The sequence below is a fragment of the Ursus americanus genome, chromosome 4, assembly GCF_024610735.1.
Source record: "Ursus americanus isolate L20-20 chromosome 4, mUrsAme1.1.p, whole genome shotgun sequence".
Classification (NCBI taxonomy): Eukaryota; Metazoa; Chordata; class Mammalia; order Carnivora; family Ursidae; genus Ursus; species Ursus americanus.
The window spans coordinates 75,448,231-75,469,530 of NC_142130.1; the positions used below are offsets into that span (position 1 = coordinate 75,448,231).

General features: G+C 34.2%; 1 protein-coding gene across 1 annotated transcript in view; it reads right to left on the reverse strand.

Annotated features, from left to right (window-relative positions):
- TMPRSS15 (transmembrane serine protease 15) overlaps positions 1-21,300 on the reverse strand; it is a 111,803-nt gene that overhangs the window by 63,508 nt on the left and 26,995 nt on the right. Inside the window, exons 8-11 of the mRNA XM_045785712.2 lie at positions 18,565-18,673; positions 13,927-14,033; positions 8,129-8,269; positions 6,817-6,966 (exon numbers count right to left, since the gene is read on the reverse strand). Coding sequence (XP_045641668.2) covers positions 6,817-6,966; positions 8,129-8,269; positions 13,927-14,033; positions 18,565-18,673 — 507 coding nt within the window. The remainder of the gene's footprint in view (positions 1-6,816; positions 6,967-8,128; positions 8,270-13,926; positions 14,034-18,564; positions 18,674-21,300) is intronic.

The following is a 21,300-nucleotide window of genomic DNA, read 5'->3' on the forward strand; positions in this document are numbered from 1 at the left end:
TCTCTTGAATGATAACTAATCAGATCACAGAAGAGCAGGAAGCATACTAATCTACATAAAAGCTTCTCTAATAGCTCAAGCCACCGCATAAAGTGCTTTTTGGTCTGGAATTCATTATTCCAACCAATGATTTGAGTCATTTAAGTGTGGGAAGAGTTGCTAGAGTGAGATAATCTTGAACATTTTCTTAGGGAAATTTAATTTTTTTATTCTTAGTTTGCTGCTTATATATTATGACAGAAAGAGGAATCATGTAACAAAATATGTGATGAAGCAAAGGAAATATTGGGTAAATCTGATTTCTAATTTCTAAATCTGATTTCCAATAAGTTTAGTTATTTTATGAAATGCTGAAATTTAGTGTTTATTTGAAATCAAGCATCTTCACTCTTGTGCTTTCCAGCAGAAATTTTTACAGACAATGCTGTAGAAAATTCAAATTCATTCATTACAACATGCAGAGTAAGGATAAGATAAGAAGAAAAATACTAGTAAAACAGCCAATGTATCAGTTTATGTTAATCAGTTTATTGATAAATCAGTTTATATTTAGATATATTAGTTTATATTTAGATTGGTAAGGCAAAAAAAATGAATGAATGAGTATTTTATCAAGGTGAAATCATGATCAAATATATTAAGTGTACATTCACTGGATTTAAATTATAAAATGTAAAGTGGAAATGAATGCATGTTTAACATTTTATGTTAACACATTGCTTGTACTTTATATAATGCTGTGGCATTTCATGAATACTTATTTTAGCTCTGTAGTTATTGCTCAGTTATTCAACCTGGTAAAAAATGTAGCATGAATACGGAGAGCATGATCCAGAATCCACTCTAAAATGCCAAATCCCTTTTGAGTTGACCTTAATTTTAGTTGATTAGAATATAGTTGGGGAGGAAATAATTACAATACCATTGAGTACCATGAATAGATAATGAAATGGCTACCCTGTTCAGAAGTATTTCTAGTTAGCAGCAATTATATAATATAAAACTATTGTGCTTTTGTTTATTATTCTATTATTTATGTTTGGCCATATTCATAGTCAATTATTTATATTTAGAAATATTTTTAATCTATTGTTTACTTATTAAGCAGTAATATATATGGGTTATTTTCTCTGATAAAGATATGATGCTATGAGTTTTGTATCACTGTTCAGATAAAACATAATTAATTATGTGGACCATAGTACCTTATGAAATTTCCATAAATAATTTAAAATCACAATATATTAAATATCACATAGAATTGCATATTTTGGAATATAAAATAAAATAACATAATAATAAGTAATATAATAAAATAAAAATTAAAAAATAATAAATATATTAACAATTTCTGTGATATCAGTTAAATTCTTTACTTAACAAACAGAAGATGAAGGAAATTCTTCACAAAATTATGAATTTTAAAAATAGAGTATTGTTTGCATGAAAATTTACCTAGTTTGCCTAATTGTCCTTAAATTTCATCAGCAACATTTGTCTGTTGGAGTCACTTGACCTCTGTTCAACAGCTGTCAGATATAGCAGGAATCATGGTGCTCAAGGCAGCCCATTCCATTTCAACACAGTTGGAAACTCTTTTCTTTTTTAAGAGTAAGTTATTGTGTGCTTATTTTTTCTAATTTTGCTCCTGGGCCCATTAAGGGTAAATGAATTTATGTTAACTCTACAAGTATTTAAAGGCTACTATTTTGCCTTTTCCAAGACTTCTCAAGATTATCCATTCTTTTTGCCTTCAATAATTTAATATGGCACAATTTCAGTTCCTTATTACCATCTTTTACCATCTCCTTATTTCCTACTAAACAAACATAAATTTACTCTGTTTGAAGCTTCTGTACAATGTATGACTTAAATGTCATTTTCTAGCCATAGTTCTTATAATTCATCTATATACATGCAGCGCTTCTACAATATTAGATTTTAATTTGCACAACACCCAGAAATTTGATGATGTTTGGGTCTTTTTTTTTTTCTATTTTTCTGTCACTCTTTCTTCTTACAATTGTACCTGTCAAAAGAGATCCCTCTCAAGAAGAAAATCTTAGAGATCCCTTTCAAGAAGAAAATAGGCTGATGTAAACCATTTTGTAGGTAGTGAGTGCCTATTAAGATTAACTGAACCTAGGAGATAAATATTGAAAGCTTTAGATTACAGAATGGTTCAAAGTCTACCTATATTAGAAAGTAATATCATTTTCTGAAATTCAACATCACAGGAAAGAGAAGGGAATAAAGACAATATTACTTTGAAAACACGAAAATCATACTTATTTTAGAAAAAAATTATCTATGCTAAATGAAATGCAACTATCTAAACGCGTAATATACTTTTGAAGATTGAGCAATGTAACTCTTTTTCTCCCAGCCTACCACTTAAAACTACCACAGCCAATTTGTGTCTGTCAAATGCTTTTGCATCACGAAAAGAAAATAGTTATAATACCTAACATTTATATAGCACTTGTCATTTGCCCAGTATTTTCTTTCTCTTTTTTCTTTTTCTTTTCGTTTCTTTTTTTTTCTTTCTTTCTTTTTTTTTGGTAAACACAGTAACCAATTTAATGTTCAAAACATGCCTCTAAAGTCAGGTCTTATTATCATCAACCCACTTCCCGGATGAGGGAACTAAGACACAGACAGAACAGATAACGTGTAGCGCCGATTTAAATCTAGCTGACCTCAGAGTCTCTGTTTTAATGATCTTTACTATTAGACTATGCTGACCCTTAAGTGTTAAAACAATTATGATTTCATTGAGAAAGGCCAACAAAGAAACACTTTCTTTGGGCTGTCTAGCGCTTTGGTGACCCCTCCATTTCTGAAGTTTTCACATGTTACTGACCTCATTTTCTCTGAATGTTCTGAACAAACGAGCCAGTTCTGAGTACCCCAAGAAGCTGCCCTGTATCATCGCCATCAGCTCCACGGACTCCCTTTGCTTCTAAGAGACACAGAGAAACTCTGAGCCTTGACAGAGCGCAGATATAGGAGCCCGTTGCTCTACCAGGAGAGAGTTCTTTAGAAGGAGCCAAAAAGTTAAGGGGCTTAGATGTTCTTCCCGAAAGCAATATTAATTCAAAGTTTATCTGTTTCATTTAGACTTTTCTGTCATTTAAAGTGAAGGCAAAGAACAAAAAACCCCTGCATGGATAAGAGGAACAGCAGGAGAGATTTAATTCTCTTCCATTTCAGAGGTAGGATGTTCTGACACATAAAAAAGCAAGTTGGAAGAAAAATACCCCTGGGGGTGGTCGGGGGGATGTCTGGTAGATTATGAAATCACTGGTATGAGAGTTGGAGAGAACCTATTAAATCCTATCATCCGTTCTCATTACACCACTGCCTCTGGTGGGCTCTGAACTGCTCTGACTTCTCTTATTTTAAATAACTCCAGCTACACGACTTTCTCCTGAGACTCCATTTCCGACCCAACTATTTAAAACCTCCACCTGACATTCAACCTGTTTCACTTTGGTCATTTTCATCCTATTTCTTTAGTTATTTAATCTGTTGGCAAGCTGAAACCATTTTTTCTCCTGTAATGTACTTATATTCTTCAAATATCAGTGGAATTATTTTATCTCTTATTATGATGACATAAAAGTAGAAAAATGATCATTTGAACATCAAAGATTTCAACTACATAAAAGGTATCTGTCATAGTCAATAGATATAAATGCTTTCTGTACTTTCCTCTAACTACTCTTGTCCAAGTGTGGTACAGACATTTTTTTTTTATTAAAATAAAGACAAAAATGTGGTCAAATTATTTGACTGTTTTAGGCCAGGCTTCTTTAGAGAGCTGGGGTGATTATTGCTTTGGGATTAGTCCTTAGCTGCGTGGATTACTAATTTATCCACAGGTGATCAGGCTCTGAGAAGTCACTTGTGCAAAGACGATTAACTACGTATGACGGTATGCATGTCATTATTTTCAATACTAAGCCTGTTTGGTCTAATGGGATTGACCATCTACACAGAACACATTTTTGTTCATAGCTCCACACTGCTAACTAATTTAGCAGAATCCTGTTGCCTTTCCTTTCAGATTATTTCCAGAATCTGACCTCTTCTCACTGCATCTGCTCCCACTGATCTGAAAGTCCTATGGTCTCATCTCTAGGTGGTGTGATAACTCTCCACCGGTCTCTCTGACAACGCTCTTGCCTTCCCAACAACTAGTCTACCAGCCAGTGTGAATCCTATCACTTCTATGCTTAAGAACCTCCAATAGCGCTTCATTTCACCCAGGAAAAAGCCAAAGCCATAGAAGACCCGTTATTATCTGCACTCTACTGGCCCTGTTTATTCCACGTCAGCCATGCTGGCCTCCTGGCTTTTCTTCAAACAGGTCAGGCATGCTCCCTTTAAAACCTTTGTTATGCATGCTCCCTCTGTCTAGAATAATCTGTATGGCTGATTCCTTCAATTCTGTGAAATTTTGATTTGAATGTCACCTTTCAATGGAACTTCACCTGACCACCCTGTTTTAATCTGCAACAACACTTGCCCTCACCACTGCTCTTACCAAGTTCTGTATATTTTCTCACAGCACTCATTCACATTTAGCATACCCACAAATTGTAATTACTAGTCATACACATTGCTTAGTTTCTAGTTTTAAGTTTCTTCCCCCCCCCACCCCAGAATATGTGTTCCATGATTGCAGAAAAACTGGTTTATTTTTGTTCAAAGATAATATTTTGAGTACCTTGAATAGGGACTGGGGCTCAAAAAAAAATACTTCTAGAATAAAGGAGTAGAAGAATTAATCAACCGAGGCTTTTATTGATGACTGTGGAAATAGATTAAAAATAGATCAAAAGTAGTCACTTTTTATTAAGCAATATTTTGATCAAGCTGAAGTACTGTGATGAACCAAATTTTGTTATTCCAGGGAGGCCATTGTCTAAAGGAACAGGATTAATCGGATTCATTTTTGCCCTGAAAAAGTGAATTCTTTAACATCTTCTTACCAGATGTCATTCATAATCGACATTAAATCAGCTATTTGCTTTTCAGGTTATAAAAATGAGAGTATGGATCTTTGTAACGGAAGTGGCCATTGATAATAAATTACAATGCACATGTGCTCAGGTTATTTTTATGTTACAAGCAATTTCACTCAGTCAATAACTCAATCAGAAATTACTTATTGAGTCAAATTTGTAGACATTCATTCATATAAATTAAAAAATAATTTTACATGTTAATTAGATCAGGTACTGAGAATGCACTAGGAATTGAAGGATGAAAAAGACAAGTTTCTTGTTTCTGAAAATAAACAACTAAGAAAATATAATACCATGTAGCAGGAAAAACGAAAGCAGTGTTTATAATGTTTAATGGAAAGGAAAATTTCAACTCAGAAGTTCTGGACAGACTTGATGGGAGTGGTGATCTGAGGTCTGTGTGCTCAAAGCCTAGAGCCATGTCTGGTTAAAGGAAGATTGTAATGTATGTGTTTTGAATTGAACCATATTTTCACCAGTAACCTTTTGACAAGTCATATTATAGGATGGATTTTGCCTAAGAAAATTATCTACATGTAGAAATTTCTATTCTGCCCCTTTTTTTTTTTTTGTAATTTTCCTTACTTTATAAGATCCACATTACTTCTAGATTTGGAAACTCTCTGTTCAGTGATTAATTTGGTCTTACAAATACATACTTCCAGGATTTTCATGCGTGAACTTCCCACTACGATTTCCTTATCTCCTGATAATTCCCCATGATTTCTGGTCTTTTCCTTCAACTATTATTGTTTCCAATGTTATTTTCCTACCTGAAATCTAATTCTAACATTCACACAAAAAGCTGTTTACAAATTACAACCCTTCCCTCAGGACCATGCTTTAGAATCAGCTCATCCATATTCCTTCTGTGGTGGACGGATGGGTGTGCCTCCACAATTTATATGTTGAAACTCTAATCCCATAAGGTGGTGTTTAGAGGTAGGGCCTTTGGGAGATAATTAGGTCATAAGAGTGAAACCCTCATGATGCGGTTAGTGACCTTATGAGAAGATGTAGGTGAGAGTGTTCTGTCTGTCTCTCTCTGACTCTGTCTCTCTCCCTCTGTTGTGTGAGGATACAGTGAGAAGGCATGTGTCCATGAAGCAGGACAAGAGCTCTCACCAGAATCTGACCATGCTGGCACTCTGACCACAGACTTCCAGAGAAATAAATTATTGTTTATGAGACATCAATTATTGTTTAAAAGAAGCAGTCTGTGGTATTCTGTCACAGTGGCTTAAACAGACCAAGTCAGCTCCTCAAAAGAAGTAAATCTATCTCTAGATCCTTATTCCAAGATAGCATGATCTTGTATATGGAGAATTCTAACAAAGTCTTTAAAAACTATTAGAGTTAATAAACAAGTTCAGCAAAGTTGCAGGTGCAAGACCAATATACCAAAATCAGTTCTATTTCTCTACGCCAGCAACAAATAATTGGAAAATGAAAGTAAGACAAAGTAGATGAAAGTTCAGAAAAGCTAATTGCCTACTAAAATAATAAGTGGTCAATCTAGGGCAACAACCTAAGTCTTCTTGTCTGTAATGGCCTCTGTGTACTTTTCAATGTTTCATGAATATATAGGGTAAAAAAAAATATTTTTTAAAAAACTCACTTTCACCTGCCAATTTTATTAACATTTTCATTTAAAAGTGTTTATTAGCCCATGATTTCTTTTAAAAAAGTAAATCTGAAAAAACGGTTTTAAATTTATACTATTTAAACTCCAGAAAACACAAACCACTTTCCTTTTGATTTCTGAATTAAATATGAATTATACCTGAATTATTGCCAAAAGTATGGTCAAAATTTGGTCCCGTAAAAGGAGGAAAGCTGCTTCCCTGAATCCTTTCCCACTCATCATCATCATTTAGATCCTGGACCCAGAAACAAAATCCATCTTCAAAATTACAGTTAATTTTCTCATAATCTGTGAATTAAAAAAAAGAAAACACTTCAAAGTTAGTCCACAGTGTGACTAATTGTAATCAATTGCATTGAAAATAATCTAGTCTCATACAGTCTTACACACTTATTTTTTAAAAAATTTATTTTATTTAAATTCAATTAATTAACATGTAGTGTATTACTAGTTTCAGAGGTAGAATTTAGTGATTCATCAGTTGCATATAGCACCCAGTTCTCATTCCATCAAGTGCCCTCCATAATGTCCATCACCCAGTTACCCCATCCCCCACCCACCTCCCATCCAGCATCCCTCAGTTTGTTTCCTATGGTTAAGTGTCTTTTATGGTTTGTCTCCCTCTTTGATTTCATCTTGTTTTATTTTTTCCTCCCTTCCCCTATGATCCTCTATACACTTATAACTATCAGGCACACAGTCTTTTTTTATTCATCATAATTCTGTTTCATTCCATTTAGTTAAAAAAAACCCCAAGGTTTCATTGCCAACTGTCTTAAATTAATATGCTTCTTTTTTTTTTTTTAAGATTTTTATTTATTTATTTGACAGAGAGACAGCCAGCGAGAGAGGGAACACAAGCAGGGGGAGTGGGAGAGGAAGAAGCAGGCTCCCAGAGGAGGATCCTGATGTGGGGCTTGATCCCAGAACACTGGGATCATGCCCTGAGCCAAAGGCAGACGCTTAATGACTGAGCCACCCAGGCGCCCCTAAATTAATATACTTCCTATACCCCAGTAGGGTTTTAGCAAAGACAATCTTCTTGTTCTTATTGTTTTTTAAGTTTCACATAATACCTTTCTTGGTTTAACCACATAAACATTTTCTCATATTTTTCTCTCCTCTTTTTACTAATTTAATACTCAGTTCAAAATTAAGTTGATGTGGAATATTCTCAGAATTAGTTTTATGCATATACATATATATGAAACTTTGTAATTTTTGTCAAATTGGTTATTTGATTCTTTTGAAGAACATGAACTATTTTCTAACTTCCCAATTTCTCTAAGTATCAACAGGAGAGAGCTATACATAAAAAATACTCATTAAAGAACTTGCATAATGAAACAAATTATGACCTTGTTCTAAAATTTTAAGTTCTGCTTTTAAAGTTCCATTACAGTATTGAAGCATCTGAAGATTCAAAGGCTAAGGAATAATCAATACTTACTATTAAGTTCTGTGCTGTTAAATGCAGTGTATGTTGCATTAAATCCAATATAATCATTTTCATCAGATTCTATAAGAAAGGTGGCAGTAACTTGGTTGGAAAAGATCCTAATTGTGCCAGGATTGGTTTCCCAGAGAGAAGCTACAAAAAAAAAAAAAAAAAAAAAAGAGTGACTATTACATGTACATGTCTGTTTATCCATCTATCTACTGATCCATCCTTCTGTCCATCCATCAATTTATTGTTTTATCAATTGATCTATCAATCTATCTTATACCACTCAGTTAACTAAAAGCATTAGTCACAATTAATTTTTTAATTGAAATGCCTCTCCTAAGCATTGGAAAACCTCAAATTATTATGTGTATTTATGGTTTGAAAAACTCTATTTTTATTTTTAATTATTAGCTGCACAACACTATATACACATATAAAAAGAAAAGGTGTATTCTTTTATTGAGAAAATTTCTCTTAGAAACACACAAGTTAAGCAGTTATAAAACTAAAAATTTGCCTCTATCAGGTATTTCTCATGTCACACTAATAATGGCTAAAACTTGGGGCACAATAATAGAAACAAGAGTATTTTTTTGCCTCTCTACCCATATAACTGTAGGACCTCAAAATTATACTAGGTGACTGAAAGATTGCTTCTATGGAATTTTATATTGATTTTATCATTTTTTCTGTCCTGACTCTAAGCCAAATAAGGGATATGTTCCCAGATTTTTGATTCTCAAGGTTTAGTATACTGTTTGGGATATGAAGTACTCATATGATGATTTATAAGTCATTGTTATATGAAATTTGCTTTTACAAAAATTTATAATTTCGTGATATTCTCAGAGGGGTGATATTGTCTCTGAGGGGATAAAAATTGGTTCTCAGGGGCCAAACTACCTTAATTTTTAAATATATAGAGCTCAGATATGTATACAGCACATAACAGATAAACAAGATATCAGAAATATTAAAATTTCATGAGGACAGTAATTAGGAAAAAAAAGGGCTAAAAAGGTTTCTTTATTGTAATGATGAGAAAAAAAGGTAAGGAACAATTGTTTAGCATTTTAGTTTGACAATCTGAACTGGATATCAGATTCGGGTTTATGAAAATACCACATTCACAGGTGGGAGACAAAGCACTGCTGTTATTTATTGTGTTCCAAAAAAGGATATTTTTATGAACTATTGAAAATTCTGTGCTTATCATATAGAAATTAGAAACAGGGGCGCCTGGGTGACACAGCGGTTAAGCGTCTGCCTCCGGCTCAGGGCGTGATCCCGGCGTTATGGGATCGAGCCCCACATCAGGCTCCTCCGCTATGAGCCTGCTTCTTCCTCTCCCACTCCCCCTGCTTGTGTTCCCTCTCTCGCTGGCTGCCTCTATCTCTGTCGAATAAATAAATAAAATCTTAAAAAAAAAAAAAAGAAATTAGAAACAAAGGTCATACAAGCATGATAATTTCAATAGAATGTAATAAAAAGAACACGAATAAGTGTGGAGTCACATCTTGCTCTTTTCCCCAAAATTGTTGCGCTGTTCTTTCAGTATATTCTCATGAACGACTACATTGGTTATGCAGACTCCTCTCACCAGCATATATAACTGCATAATGCAAATGATTCTCATATTGAAAACCTCTGTAGTCCATAAGTATTTAGTCACTTCTTGGGTTGTGACTATTCTAGAAACTTTGCCTCAAATCTATCTACCTCTTTCTCGTTTCCTTTCTTTTCTACAGCAATGGAATTTTTGGACAATGGTTTCTGGTTGGATTTGAATGTGGTTACTGGCTCAGTGGCACCCGTGGTGGTTGTAATGTGTTGGATCCCCACGTGGTCTAATGTTACTACACTATGTCATCCAGAGGTTTCTATCCTGAGGTCTGTTAACATGGCGACACACAAGAGATACACACAAACTTCTTGAAATGGTGTAGAATATTCATGTCTGTAGACGCTTTGTAAAACTATCAACAGATTCTTAACAAATCCTTGGCTAGAAAGAGTCCCAGAACCAGGAAGCCAGTGGAAGGCATGCATCTTATGCATTCAGGAAGGCCGTAGAGGGTAGTGGTGACGAACAGAGACTCCAGAGTCAGAATGAGATTTAGTCTTGGCCCCATATGTTACTAATCATCTTTGTGCCTCAGTTTCCTCTGTTGTTATATAATAATACTTTCCGTAAAAATTTGTGATAAAGAGTAAATAAGGAATTGACGTCATGCGGTGACTGGTGTATAGTAAATGCTCAGTGAATGTAGCTACTGTTCCTTTATCTCCCCATCTGGGTTGTAAGTCCTAAAAATGTAAAAATTATATTTAATGCCTTCCGTGCCTCTGCCGTTGTGTCCAAACACGGGAAAATTTCAGTTGGTATTTGGATGCATGAGTTACAGTGTGAGTAAATACAGTAATAAAGTTTGCCTGCATAAGAGAGTCAGGTGTTGAGTTGAAAGATCAAACAACTACCTAATAATTTTAAGGTGATAATTTTTATAGATGAGATAATGAATTTTTAGACAATATTTCCTTAAGAATATCCAATGTACTACTAAAAACCCAGTACTTCTATGGATATTAATTTACATAAACTTGCTAACCAGTCACACTTAAATGTAGATTGATTCACCGTTTGTCTTCTAAGAGTAAAGCCTGTGAATAGGTTTTATGAAAGAGGAATGCCTGATTAGGATGCAGGGGCATTTTGAAGGAAGACAAAGGGCAGGGATGACAGACTTTCTACAGAGTATGATTGGACAGATCTAGCTCAAAACTATTTATTTTAGGGGTGCCTGGATGGCTCAGTCATTAAGCGTCTGCCTTCCGCCCAGGGCGTGATCCCAGGGTCCTGGGATCGAGCCCTGCATCAGGCTCTGGGCTCCCTGCTCCGCTGGGAGCCTGCTTCTTCCTCTCCCACTCCCCCTGCTTGTGTTCCCTCTCTCGCTGGCTGTCTCTCTCTCTCTGTCAAATAAATAAATAAAATCTTTTAAAAAAAAAAACTATTTATTTTAACAAACTTATAAGAGTAGAGATTCTGCCATTAGAGTATCACCTTTGTGTGTTGTGTAGGATTTCTAATATATTCAACACATTTTATTGAGTGTTCACTGAATTTGGTATGGTGCTAAGTGTTGATGACATGGAGAAGAAATGGCCAGGTTCCCCTATTAGAAAAGTTCAGATTGGTGAATTATTAAAAAAAGACAAAACAAAACACCACATTTCTTATGAAAGAAATGCATGGGAGTACTGAGGAAGTAATTACTAAGTTTTCCGTGATACCATAATCAGAGAATCTTCAAGAGCCTCTGGGAAGGCTAATATTTTAAGCCAGTGTTTGTTTCCATACAATGTACTCCTATCAACAGGGAATAAACACTTCCAAGTGTATGCTAAAGTATTCTAACAAAAAAGCATAAAGTTATAAAAAATGATTTACCTTGAAAAATATGTGCATCTATTATATCCACAATATGATTACTTTTGTTGTAGGGTAAGTTGACAATTCAGGAAGAGTCACTGTATCCTGTATCTTATATCTTTGGCCATACCTAAACACATTTTTGTATGCTTCAGTTTTAAAAACATGCCCCTAAATTGTTAGGCTACTATGTTAGGGATATGTTGTTAGCAGTCCTTTGTGAATGGAGTAACGGCAAAGCACTTGAGATATAAAGAATAGCATAACAATTAGACACTCAGGAACATATTTTCTGGGATCGACAATGCAAAATCAGTTTCAGTGTGTTCACCCAGGCCCTTTTTATTGTCTTTCCTTGAGGTTGCATAAAAATATCTATGTATCTTTCTGAACAAAAAAAAAAAAAAAAAAGAGAACACTTAACATTTTCTACCACTTTCAGACCCAGTATTGATAATGATTAACCACCACTAAACTGAATATTGTAGCTCTATCACTGCAACTTAAATACAAATTTTTGAACTACTCTCCTGATTTATCCCAATTCCCACAATTGTTTGGAGAAGATCCTCTTGCATTCTACATCATTTTTCTTTATGTAATGATCACCTTCCTCTGACACTTTCAGTTAGAGAACTTTTACATCAGTGTATATAAAAATGACTGAAAATGCCTTAGAACTTGTTTATATTGTCTTACCCCTAATCAAATACATAACTGCTTTATGGTACTATATTCTTTAATTTATTTATAATTTCTCTGGGTAATCTTATTTTTTCTAATTTAATTAAAATGTCTACATATTTTCAGTGTGATAAAATAATAACAGTATTTGAGAGATATATTCTGAATTGGAATTTACTAAAAGTAAACATTTTATGTATCTCTCAAAGGAACTTGTTAAAATATTTAGAAAAAGATGGGACTGTGAATCAAAAATTAAAGTATTGGCATTATTATAAAATAAAATAACTTTAGGGTTGAGGAATGCTATTGATCTTTATTGATATTTATATGACTTGGCTTATTTGTTTATTAATGTAGATACTTATGCTGATTACAATTTTAAGGAACTGGATTTACCAACCACAGAAATAAGCAGATTATCAAATGGCTGGCCCATCTATTTTAGCCAAATGTGACTTACTTGAGTTCATCTGTTTTATGTATATTCACTATTATATTTGTACTAAGGGCTTTTAGAACACAAAGAGCAATTGCATTGTGTTTGAAGTCAGAGTCTTGAGTCTGATTTCTGCCTCCAGCACTACTTAGCTCCATGGACTTGTGGTCATTTAACCTCTTAGGCCTCATTTTCCTCTTCTGCAATGCATACTTTGCAGGTTTGTTGAAAATATTAAATAAAATATTCACACACAACACTCAGTATAGTGAATGTTACATTAATAGCACAAAATACAAAGTATATATCATATGCTTAAATATTTCTCAAACTGATTAAATCAAAAACCCTATTAGATAGGATTCACTTTTCATTATTCCATGTGATTTTCATTATCACAAGTACAATTTGAAAGCCGTAGTTAAAATAAATGCAGCTATTATATAAACTTGAAAAACAGGTGTCACTTGTAACTTCATGTCCGTTCTATACTTGACTCTCCCTCCAAAGTGTGAGGAAAACTAGTTATTCCCTGGACTCCATTTTTATATCCTCTTCTTCATCCTTATTTTATTTCCTCTTGGAATTTCACTCCTACTTTTGTTGGCTATCATGAATAGGTAGGTCTATGTATTTTGAGACCAGACAGAATAAAGTGGAGTGGGCACATGCATATTAACTCATTTCCTGTCTTCTTTTCAGTTTCCAAGGGTGTCCACATACATAATGACAAATGGTTATGTAAGAGCAATACCACCTACTCCCACCATCTACTGATCTTACATCCTGGGCTAGTCATTGTTTTACCCACTTTATTCGAAATAGTCCTGCAAGAGACTGAGAAGTCAAGTGCGTATTGAGAATAGGAAGACATTCTGTGAGTTGCAATGTTAGAGAAAATGAGAACAATGGTTTTCAGGGTTTGTCTGAATTTGCTTAATGGGGAGTAACAATTAAAGAAAGGATAGTAACCAAAGACATATTTCTTTGGAAAATTCCCCATGATTTTAAAAACTTAAAGTAGAAGAGGATAATGTGAAATCATAACCATTTTATTAGTAAGAAGATTGATCACATAGGACACTAAATTATTCATTTTTATAATGAGAACAAGTTTTGCTTTTTCCTTTCAGTAATTTAAAGTTCAAGTCCACAGTCAGTTTAAAATCAAAGTGAAAACACATTACTTCAAAGAGTTTACCACATATTTTCATTTTGATAATGGATTATATATTTATTTTAACTTACCTCTTAAAATCTTGTTTGTACCCACACCTTCATAAATATTTAATACATCTGTATAAAATGTATTAAAATAATCGAAGCTCAGTTTAATGGAGAGTCCTTGATTTACACTAAATTAAAACAAAAAATAGATTACTACACTCTTAACAGGTTGTTACAACTCTTTATGCATGCTAAAATTTGAATGTATTTTCTAGTTGTGATTAAAAAGATATAACATGAGATTGACACTCAATGAATTTTTAAGTACACGATACAGAACTGTTAACTATAAGCACAATGTTGTACAGCAGATCTCCAGAACTTTTTCAACTTGCATGACTAAAACACTGTTCCCCATTGAACAGTAATTCCCCATTTCCACCTCTCCTTGTCCTGGAAACCACCATTCTACTTCTGGTCTCTGTGAGTTTGAATACTTTAGATGCTTCATATAAATGGAATCATGCAGTATTTGTCCTGTGGAGCTTATTTCTCTTAGCATGATGTCCTCAAAGTTCACCTATGTTGTTGCATATGACAGGATCTCCTTCTTTTAATGGCTAAATAATATTGCATTGTATGTATGTACCACATTTACTTTATCCATTCATTGGTCAATGGACATTTAGGTTGTTTCCACCTCTTGGATATTGTGAATAATGCTGCGATGGGAGTGAACATAGGAGTGCAGATATCTCTTAGAGATTCTGATTTCAACTCATTTGGATAAATATCCAGAAATGAAATGGGATTGCTGGATTATACAGTAGTTCCATTAAAAAATTTTTGAGGAATCCACATACTGTTTTCCACAGTGACCACACCATTTTACATTCCATCAATGGTGCACAGGGTTCCATTTTCTCCACATCCTCACCAACATTTATCATTTTCTGTTTTTTTATAATGACCATTATAATTTTAATTTCTATATCCTAATGATTGTTGATGCTGAGTAACTTTTCATATGCCTTTTTACCATTTGTATGCCTTGTTTGGAGAAATATCGATTTGAGATTTTTGCCCATTTTTTAATCAGTTTATTTGTTCTTTTTCTATGCAGTTGTAAGTGTTCCTTATATATTTTGGATATTAACCCTTTGTCAGATATATGGCTTGCAAATATTTTCTTCCATTTCATAGGTTGACTTTTCACTCTGCTGATTGTTTCCTTTGCTGTATAGAAGGTTTTTTTAATGTGATGTAATGCCATTTGTCTATTTTTGCTTTAGTTGCCTCTGCAACATTTTTTTTTTATATGTGTGGTATGATTGTGTGGTATATGTTTGCTGTGGGTGTGGTGGATTTGTGGTGTTAATTGTATACGCATTGTTTATGTGTGGGGTGAATGTGGTGTTTGTGTTATGTGTTTTGTGTGTGTGTGTGTGTATGGGAAGGGATTGTTTCCTTAATTTCTTATTTTGGATTGTTCATTGTTAGTGTATGGAAACACAACTGAATTTTACATGGATTTTGTACTCTGTAACTTTGTTGCGTTCTCTTCTAAGTTGTGTGTTTCTGTGTGTGTATGTGTGTGTATTTTCATGATTTCCTACATATAAGATCTTGTCATCTATGGGCAGATGGTGGCAGCCATTTCTACAAATTCAGCCTCTGTTAGGCTGGTTCAGGGATGGGCGAGTGAGCCTGCTGGTGAGACCTCTAGGGACTGTAGCATCAAAGCTTAAGAAGACAGAAGGAAGAAATGAAGCAGCCTTGGGGTGATTTCTGTTTTTTTAATTGAAGTTTTGGTGTCTTTAGGCAGGAGGAATATAGTGAGTTTTTCTTCATGTGTTATTTTTAAGCTATGAGACCAAAGGATATAAGAGAATTTCCATAGGAACTTTTGTTTTCAGGATTTTTTTACTTTTTAAAAATATAAATTCGAAGGTAGAAGAGAGAAACTAGTGCATGCTGTTTTCTATTTCTTCTGATTCAGAAAAACAAATTTACTTGCAATAAAAACGTGGTCATTTATAAACATAAGACTAATTAGGAAGTATAATATCTGTTTTTTATAATATTAAAAATTCTTATGAGTTTTTGAAGGGAATGGATATTTTTCTAAATATAATTTATGCATTTTGCATTTTTGTATTAATAGCTAATCTCTTTAGAGCCCACTTTTTTGATATCTTAATATGGGGCTAAGCCCTTTACATTCACATTTAATAGTGACTTTGGCAATAGTGACTTTGGCCTCTGAATTTAGAGATCTTGAACTCTATGAATGTAGAAATTTTGGGTCAAAAAGATTTAGTGATTTGCCTGAGATCACACATTTTGAATTTGTAGTGGGCAGATTTGAACTCATACAGACTGTCTCCGGTGCTCACATTCTTAATATTTGACACTCTGCTAAATGTAGTTTTAAAATAATTCCAAGGATGGGCTGGTCTAGACTAAAATACAGTTTAATTGCATTTTAGGCATTTCTCCATTATTTGAATGGTCTTCAAATCTTGTAGGAAACATCATTGTCTTTACCCCCACTTTGATCACCATTAGGAGAAACAAACTATCAAGGACAGTGCATCGCTATTGTAGTATTCAATTTTGAGAAGAAAACATACTTAGGTTGTTTATATGATTAGTTAAATCAAAATTTCATCTTGAAGTACAGTGTTTAGGGTAATATTTTGGATTCTTTGGGTTTTCAAAATCAGCGCTGCACTAATGGTGGATTTCTTTTTTTTCTTTTTTTCTTTTTTTAAGACTTTATTTGTGGGAGAGAGAGAGTGAGGGAGCATGAGTGGGGGTGGGAGGTAGAACGGGAGGAAGAAGCAGACTCCCTATTGAACAGGGAGCCCAGTGGGGCTCAATCCCACGGCCCTCAGGATTATGACCTGAGCTGAAGGCAGCAGCTTAACCAATTGAGCACCCAGGCGCCCCTAATGGTAGATTTCTTAAAAATGGTTTTAAAACTTAAGTAATAGAAAAGAAAGTATAAAGAATAAAACCATACAAATCCTTAATTAACTTAGTGTGGTTATTACAAAAATGATACTACTATTATGGCAAAAGTTTGTTGTGTTCTGCTTCTAAAATCTCCTACGAATTTGAGCTTTATTAAGCAGGGGATTTAACAATTAAATTATTTTTATTGGTATTAATAAAATTCCACAGATTGCGTGAAGAAGTAATTTAGGATTCGTGTTCTTTCCATTTTCAGAGGAAGTAATTTAAGATTTTTCTAAAGCTTTCTGCTGACATGTTAAGTACAGAATAAAATATTTTCCATTTTACTTATGAACAATGCTAATAACCATTTATAAATGCTTCTTTTAAAATTTGATGAGATTATATTGCAAACAATCTCCCCCAAATTGGTTAATTCTTCACTTGACAAGGGAGCTGCCATTTTAAATACAAAATCTTGTCTTTGGCACACAAGTAAACTGTTGTTTAGAGCATGAAAATATAACTTACATGTGGCCGAGCTTCAAAATAGAAATAAAGAGAATAGAATGTTCTTCTTTCCCTGAATAATGCCAAATAAATGTGTTTAGAACAATCTTACCTTCAAATCCCATCTCATCTCTGGGATGTGTCTACACAAGTAAACAACACTGTGCATCTTTATGGGGCCATTTCTATCACAGGGCTGGAAAGAACTCTTTTGGCACTGCCTTGTAACCTTCTTTAATCAGCTATTATGTTGACTTCCCTGGTTTTCTTGTGAATCATCACAATGATTAAAACTATTATACAGAAGGTTGGATTGGGAAACCATAATCCCATTCAGCTGTTAAGAGACATGAACTAACTAGAATGTCATTTATCAAAGTGTATTCCATAGAACATTTATTCCACATGTTCTGTGGAGGAAAATGATCAGTGGCTTAAGATGATTTTTTTTTTCTTCTTTTGAGATTTATATTGCCTGTTAACTGACTTGCAACTATGAGAAGGGCTGAACTTCAAAAAAAGTTGTAATGAGTTTATTTCAGTGTTACTTTAATTATTACTTTTAATTATTACTTTTTTATTACTTTCAGTGTTACTTTGATTTATTTGAGTACAAATTATTTTCCTTTGGAATATCAGGAATATCAGGTACTACTGTGTGTGAAAAATGCTTAGATAAACAGTAAGGTGGATCAGCCTTCCCAGCTTGATTATTCCGATCATCATAATGATTGAATTAGTGTATTGAATTAAGAGCTTGGGGGGCAAATACACAGTGACTGATCCTAGTGTTATTCAAGATCGAGCAAATAGGATGTGTATAAAGGTGTCCCCGTCTCTTCATCTGCCATGACTAAATCACCTCAGAGGAGATTTTCATACAGATGCTTTATAATGAGAAAGGAACTCTTCGTGGCCAGGATGCAAGTGATGGGAAATATTACATATTGCAATACACAGATACACATGTGTGCTGTTCAGCTTGGCAGCACTTGATCTGTGACAATCATAGCTGCAGAGCTTAATGATGGCCCCATTTATTAGACAGTATTATCCATAGCACAGAACACCTTTTAAAAGGTGAAGAATGAGAACGAAACTTCTTGGACAAGATATCGGTTGGGTAGACTTTGCTTTATGGCAGTGAAAATGATTGTTAAAAAATAAGTAGACTACTGAAGGTGGTAGGACTTATGGTGTAAGAGAAAGACTTACTGACTTAAAGACAGGGAAGGGAAGATGATGTATTACCGTATAATCCACTGGCAAACAACACTTGGTTTAGAAGGCTTCGGGTAATGAGCAGCCTGAAAGGACCCAGAAGACCCAGTCAACAAAAAACTTCCATCACAAACCGTGGCTGGGGGAAAAAATTGGGAATTCACGTTAGACAAAAAACAATCCTGGAAAGTTTTCTCATATGAAATGGCATTCGAATTGTCTAATGAACACTTCATAGAATATTCATGACTGAATCTTATGAGGCCATTTTACAGAACTGAAATGATCAAATGGGAGTGGATCAGAACTCATGTTTAAAATCTATTGCCTATTTTCAAATACGTGTACATAACCCACCATAGATTCCTTTAGAAAAGCATTCTATTTCTAAATACTCATACCTAAGCTGAATTTTTAGCATTTTTTCATATTTTTAAGGAAATAAATATATTTGAATTATTAACTTCTAATTTAGACAAATAGTTACTAATGGTTTTAGTCTTATTTTCCTCATTTAAATTGGAGCTAGGGTGAATTTCAAATACATACATTACATGCTATGTCCTCCTGAAAATGATCAAAATATGACCAGGCAAATGATATGTGTGCTGCCAGTGGCCTGTAGTGAATTCTACACATCCAGTCTATTCCACCATCTTTTAAACCTCTTGCTTCTTTTGTATGAATTCGCTAGCTCACTATTTTCATTCAATATTCCCAAGACATGATTCCTCATTTTCCTCTTTTAATTCTTGTAGCATATTTACTTCATATACTTCTCTTTGATGTCATGTATCATCAGTTGTCTTTATATCTGAATATATCTGAATCACTTCCAACTAGTGTAAAATCGTACTGAGAGGGGCGCCTGGGTGGCTCAGTTGGTTAAGTGTCTGCCTCCCGCTCAGGTCACCATCCCAGGGTCTTGGGATTGAGCCCCGCATCTCGCTCCCTGCTTGACCTGGAGTCCGCTTCTTCCTCTTCCCCTGCCACTCACCCTGCTTGTGCTCTCTCAGTCTCTCTTTCTCTGTGTCAAATAAATAAAATCTTAAATAAATAAATAAATAAATAAATAAATAAATAAATAAATAAATACAATGAAATAAAATCGTACTGAGGGCATGAACCAGAAGCCATGCCTCACTATTTTTTGTGTCCCCTTTACAGTTACTATGTATACTATGTGTTAAAAAAATAAAGCCCATTTTATTTTCACAATCTTTAATTTTTCTTAGATTATTTTCTATATACTTAGTTACTTGATTCTGTTGACACCGTATTCTAAAATTACTACTCCTAGAATGTGTCCTTTTCCTCTTGGTAGGCCGTTAATTCCGTATAGGCCAAGCACTGATGGAGAGTAGGGCGATTAAAGAAATTTATTAAAATTAAATTGGTGCCCTTAGAATGAGAGCTAGAATAAACTAATCCTAGATGGATGGATGGAAAATCCCATGTGACAGTATGCCATATTTCTGTCAAATTAAAAAATACAAGCTATTATATGACATCCAATATTTTATATGGACCAAAAAAAAAAAAAAACTGAAAAAGTGAACAGCATATAGAAATTTTTATAAAACTGTCTAGTTTTTGGTTGGCTTTTTGCTAGTTTTGGTATTTTTTAAAAAGCATAAGAATTCATTTTGTGATTGTAAGATTGTAAGATTGTAAATTGTAAGACTTAAAGTCAATTTAAAAATGATGGCCTAGGAATTCATTGTGTCGGATTATGACTTTATAGCTTGATTCCCAGCAGAAGACAAAAAACAAAACAACAAATAAACAACAACAAAAACTGAGAAGAGAAAAGATAATCCAAGATAGAAGGATTAAGCACTGAAAAATCCATCACAGATTTGGGAGAGGGAGTGGAGACTATCAGAGCTTGTACAGAGAACCCAATCTCCTTATGTGTAATACTCCCCAAGCAAACGAGGTCAGTTAAGGAGAATTTGTATGATTTGAAGATAAACAGTAAAATATGTGATTTCTTTATGCAGAATTTCCTAATTGTAAAAGGAAATCTTTTTCACCCTGAACTCTTTGCCCATCCCAGACCATGCCAAGTAAATGGGTCAATCAATCCCTTAGCTTCAATGACTATAAAAGTAAAAATAGTGTCTGTTTCTGTTTTAGGTGATATATGGAGCCTTTTAATCTGTTTGTCAAAAATATATATATATGGACTTCAAGATTACAGACAGTGCAGGAAAGTCCACTGCTCCTGTAAATAGTTTATATTTACAGAAGTGGAGCAATCATCCTGCCATTTACATTTTAATATAACTGCTAGCATTGATGGAGTGTTTCCTATGTGCCAGCTACTGTTCTGAAGTTATTATAGATGGATTAATGTAATTTTCACAACAACCTTATGAAATGATAGGTGGAGAAAGTGAGTCACAGAGGGGTTAAGGAACTAGCAAACGTTCTCCCAGCTTTATTAGTGACAATTTAAAGCCAGGCAGTCTCACTGCTGAGCATACAAGGCTCTGCTGCCTGATACCTCAATACATAGAGCTGTCATGATGTTATCATCTACTCTTGAACTGAAAAGTGGGGGAGGCGGGAGGGCATGTGTGTGCAGAATTGTAAATAGAAGAAGGAACAGGAAATTTTAAAGAATTCCATCATTTTCATTGCTCTTAAAATTAGAATAGCTCACACTTGCAATGACATTCTACAACAAATAGGAGGAAGCAAACAAGGTAGAGTAAAAAGGGAACAAAACAGGACTGGTTTAAGAATTTATAAAACCAGTTT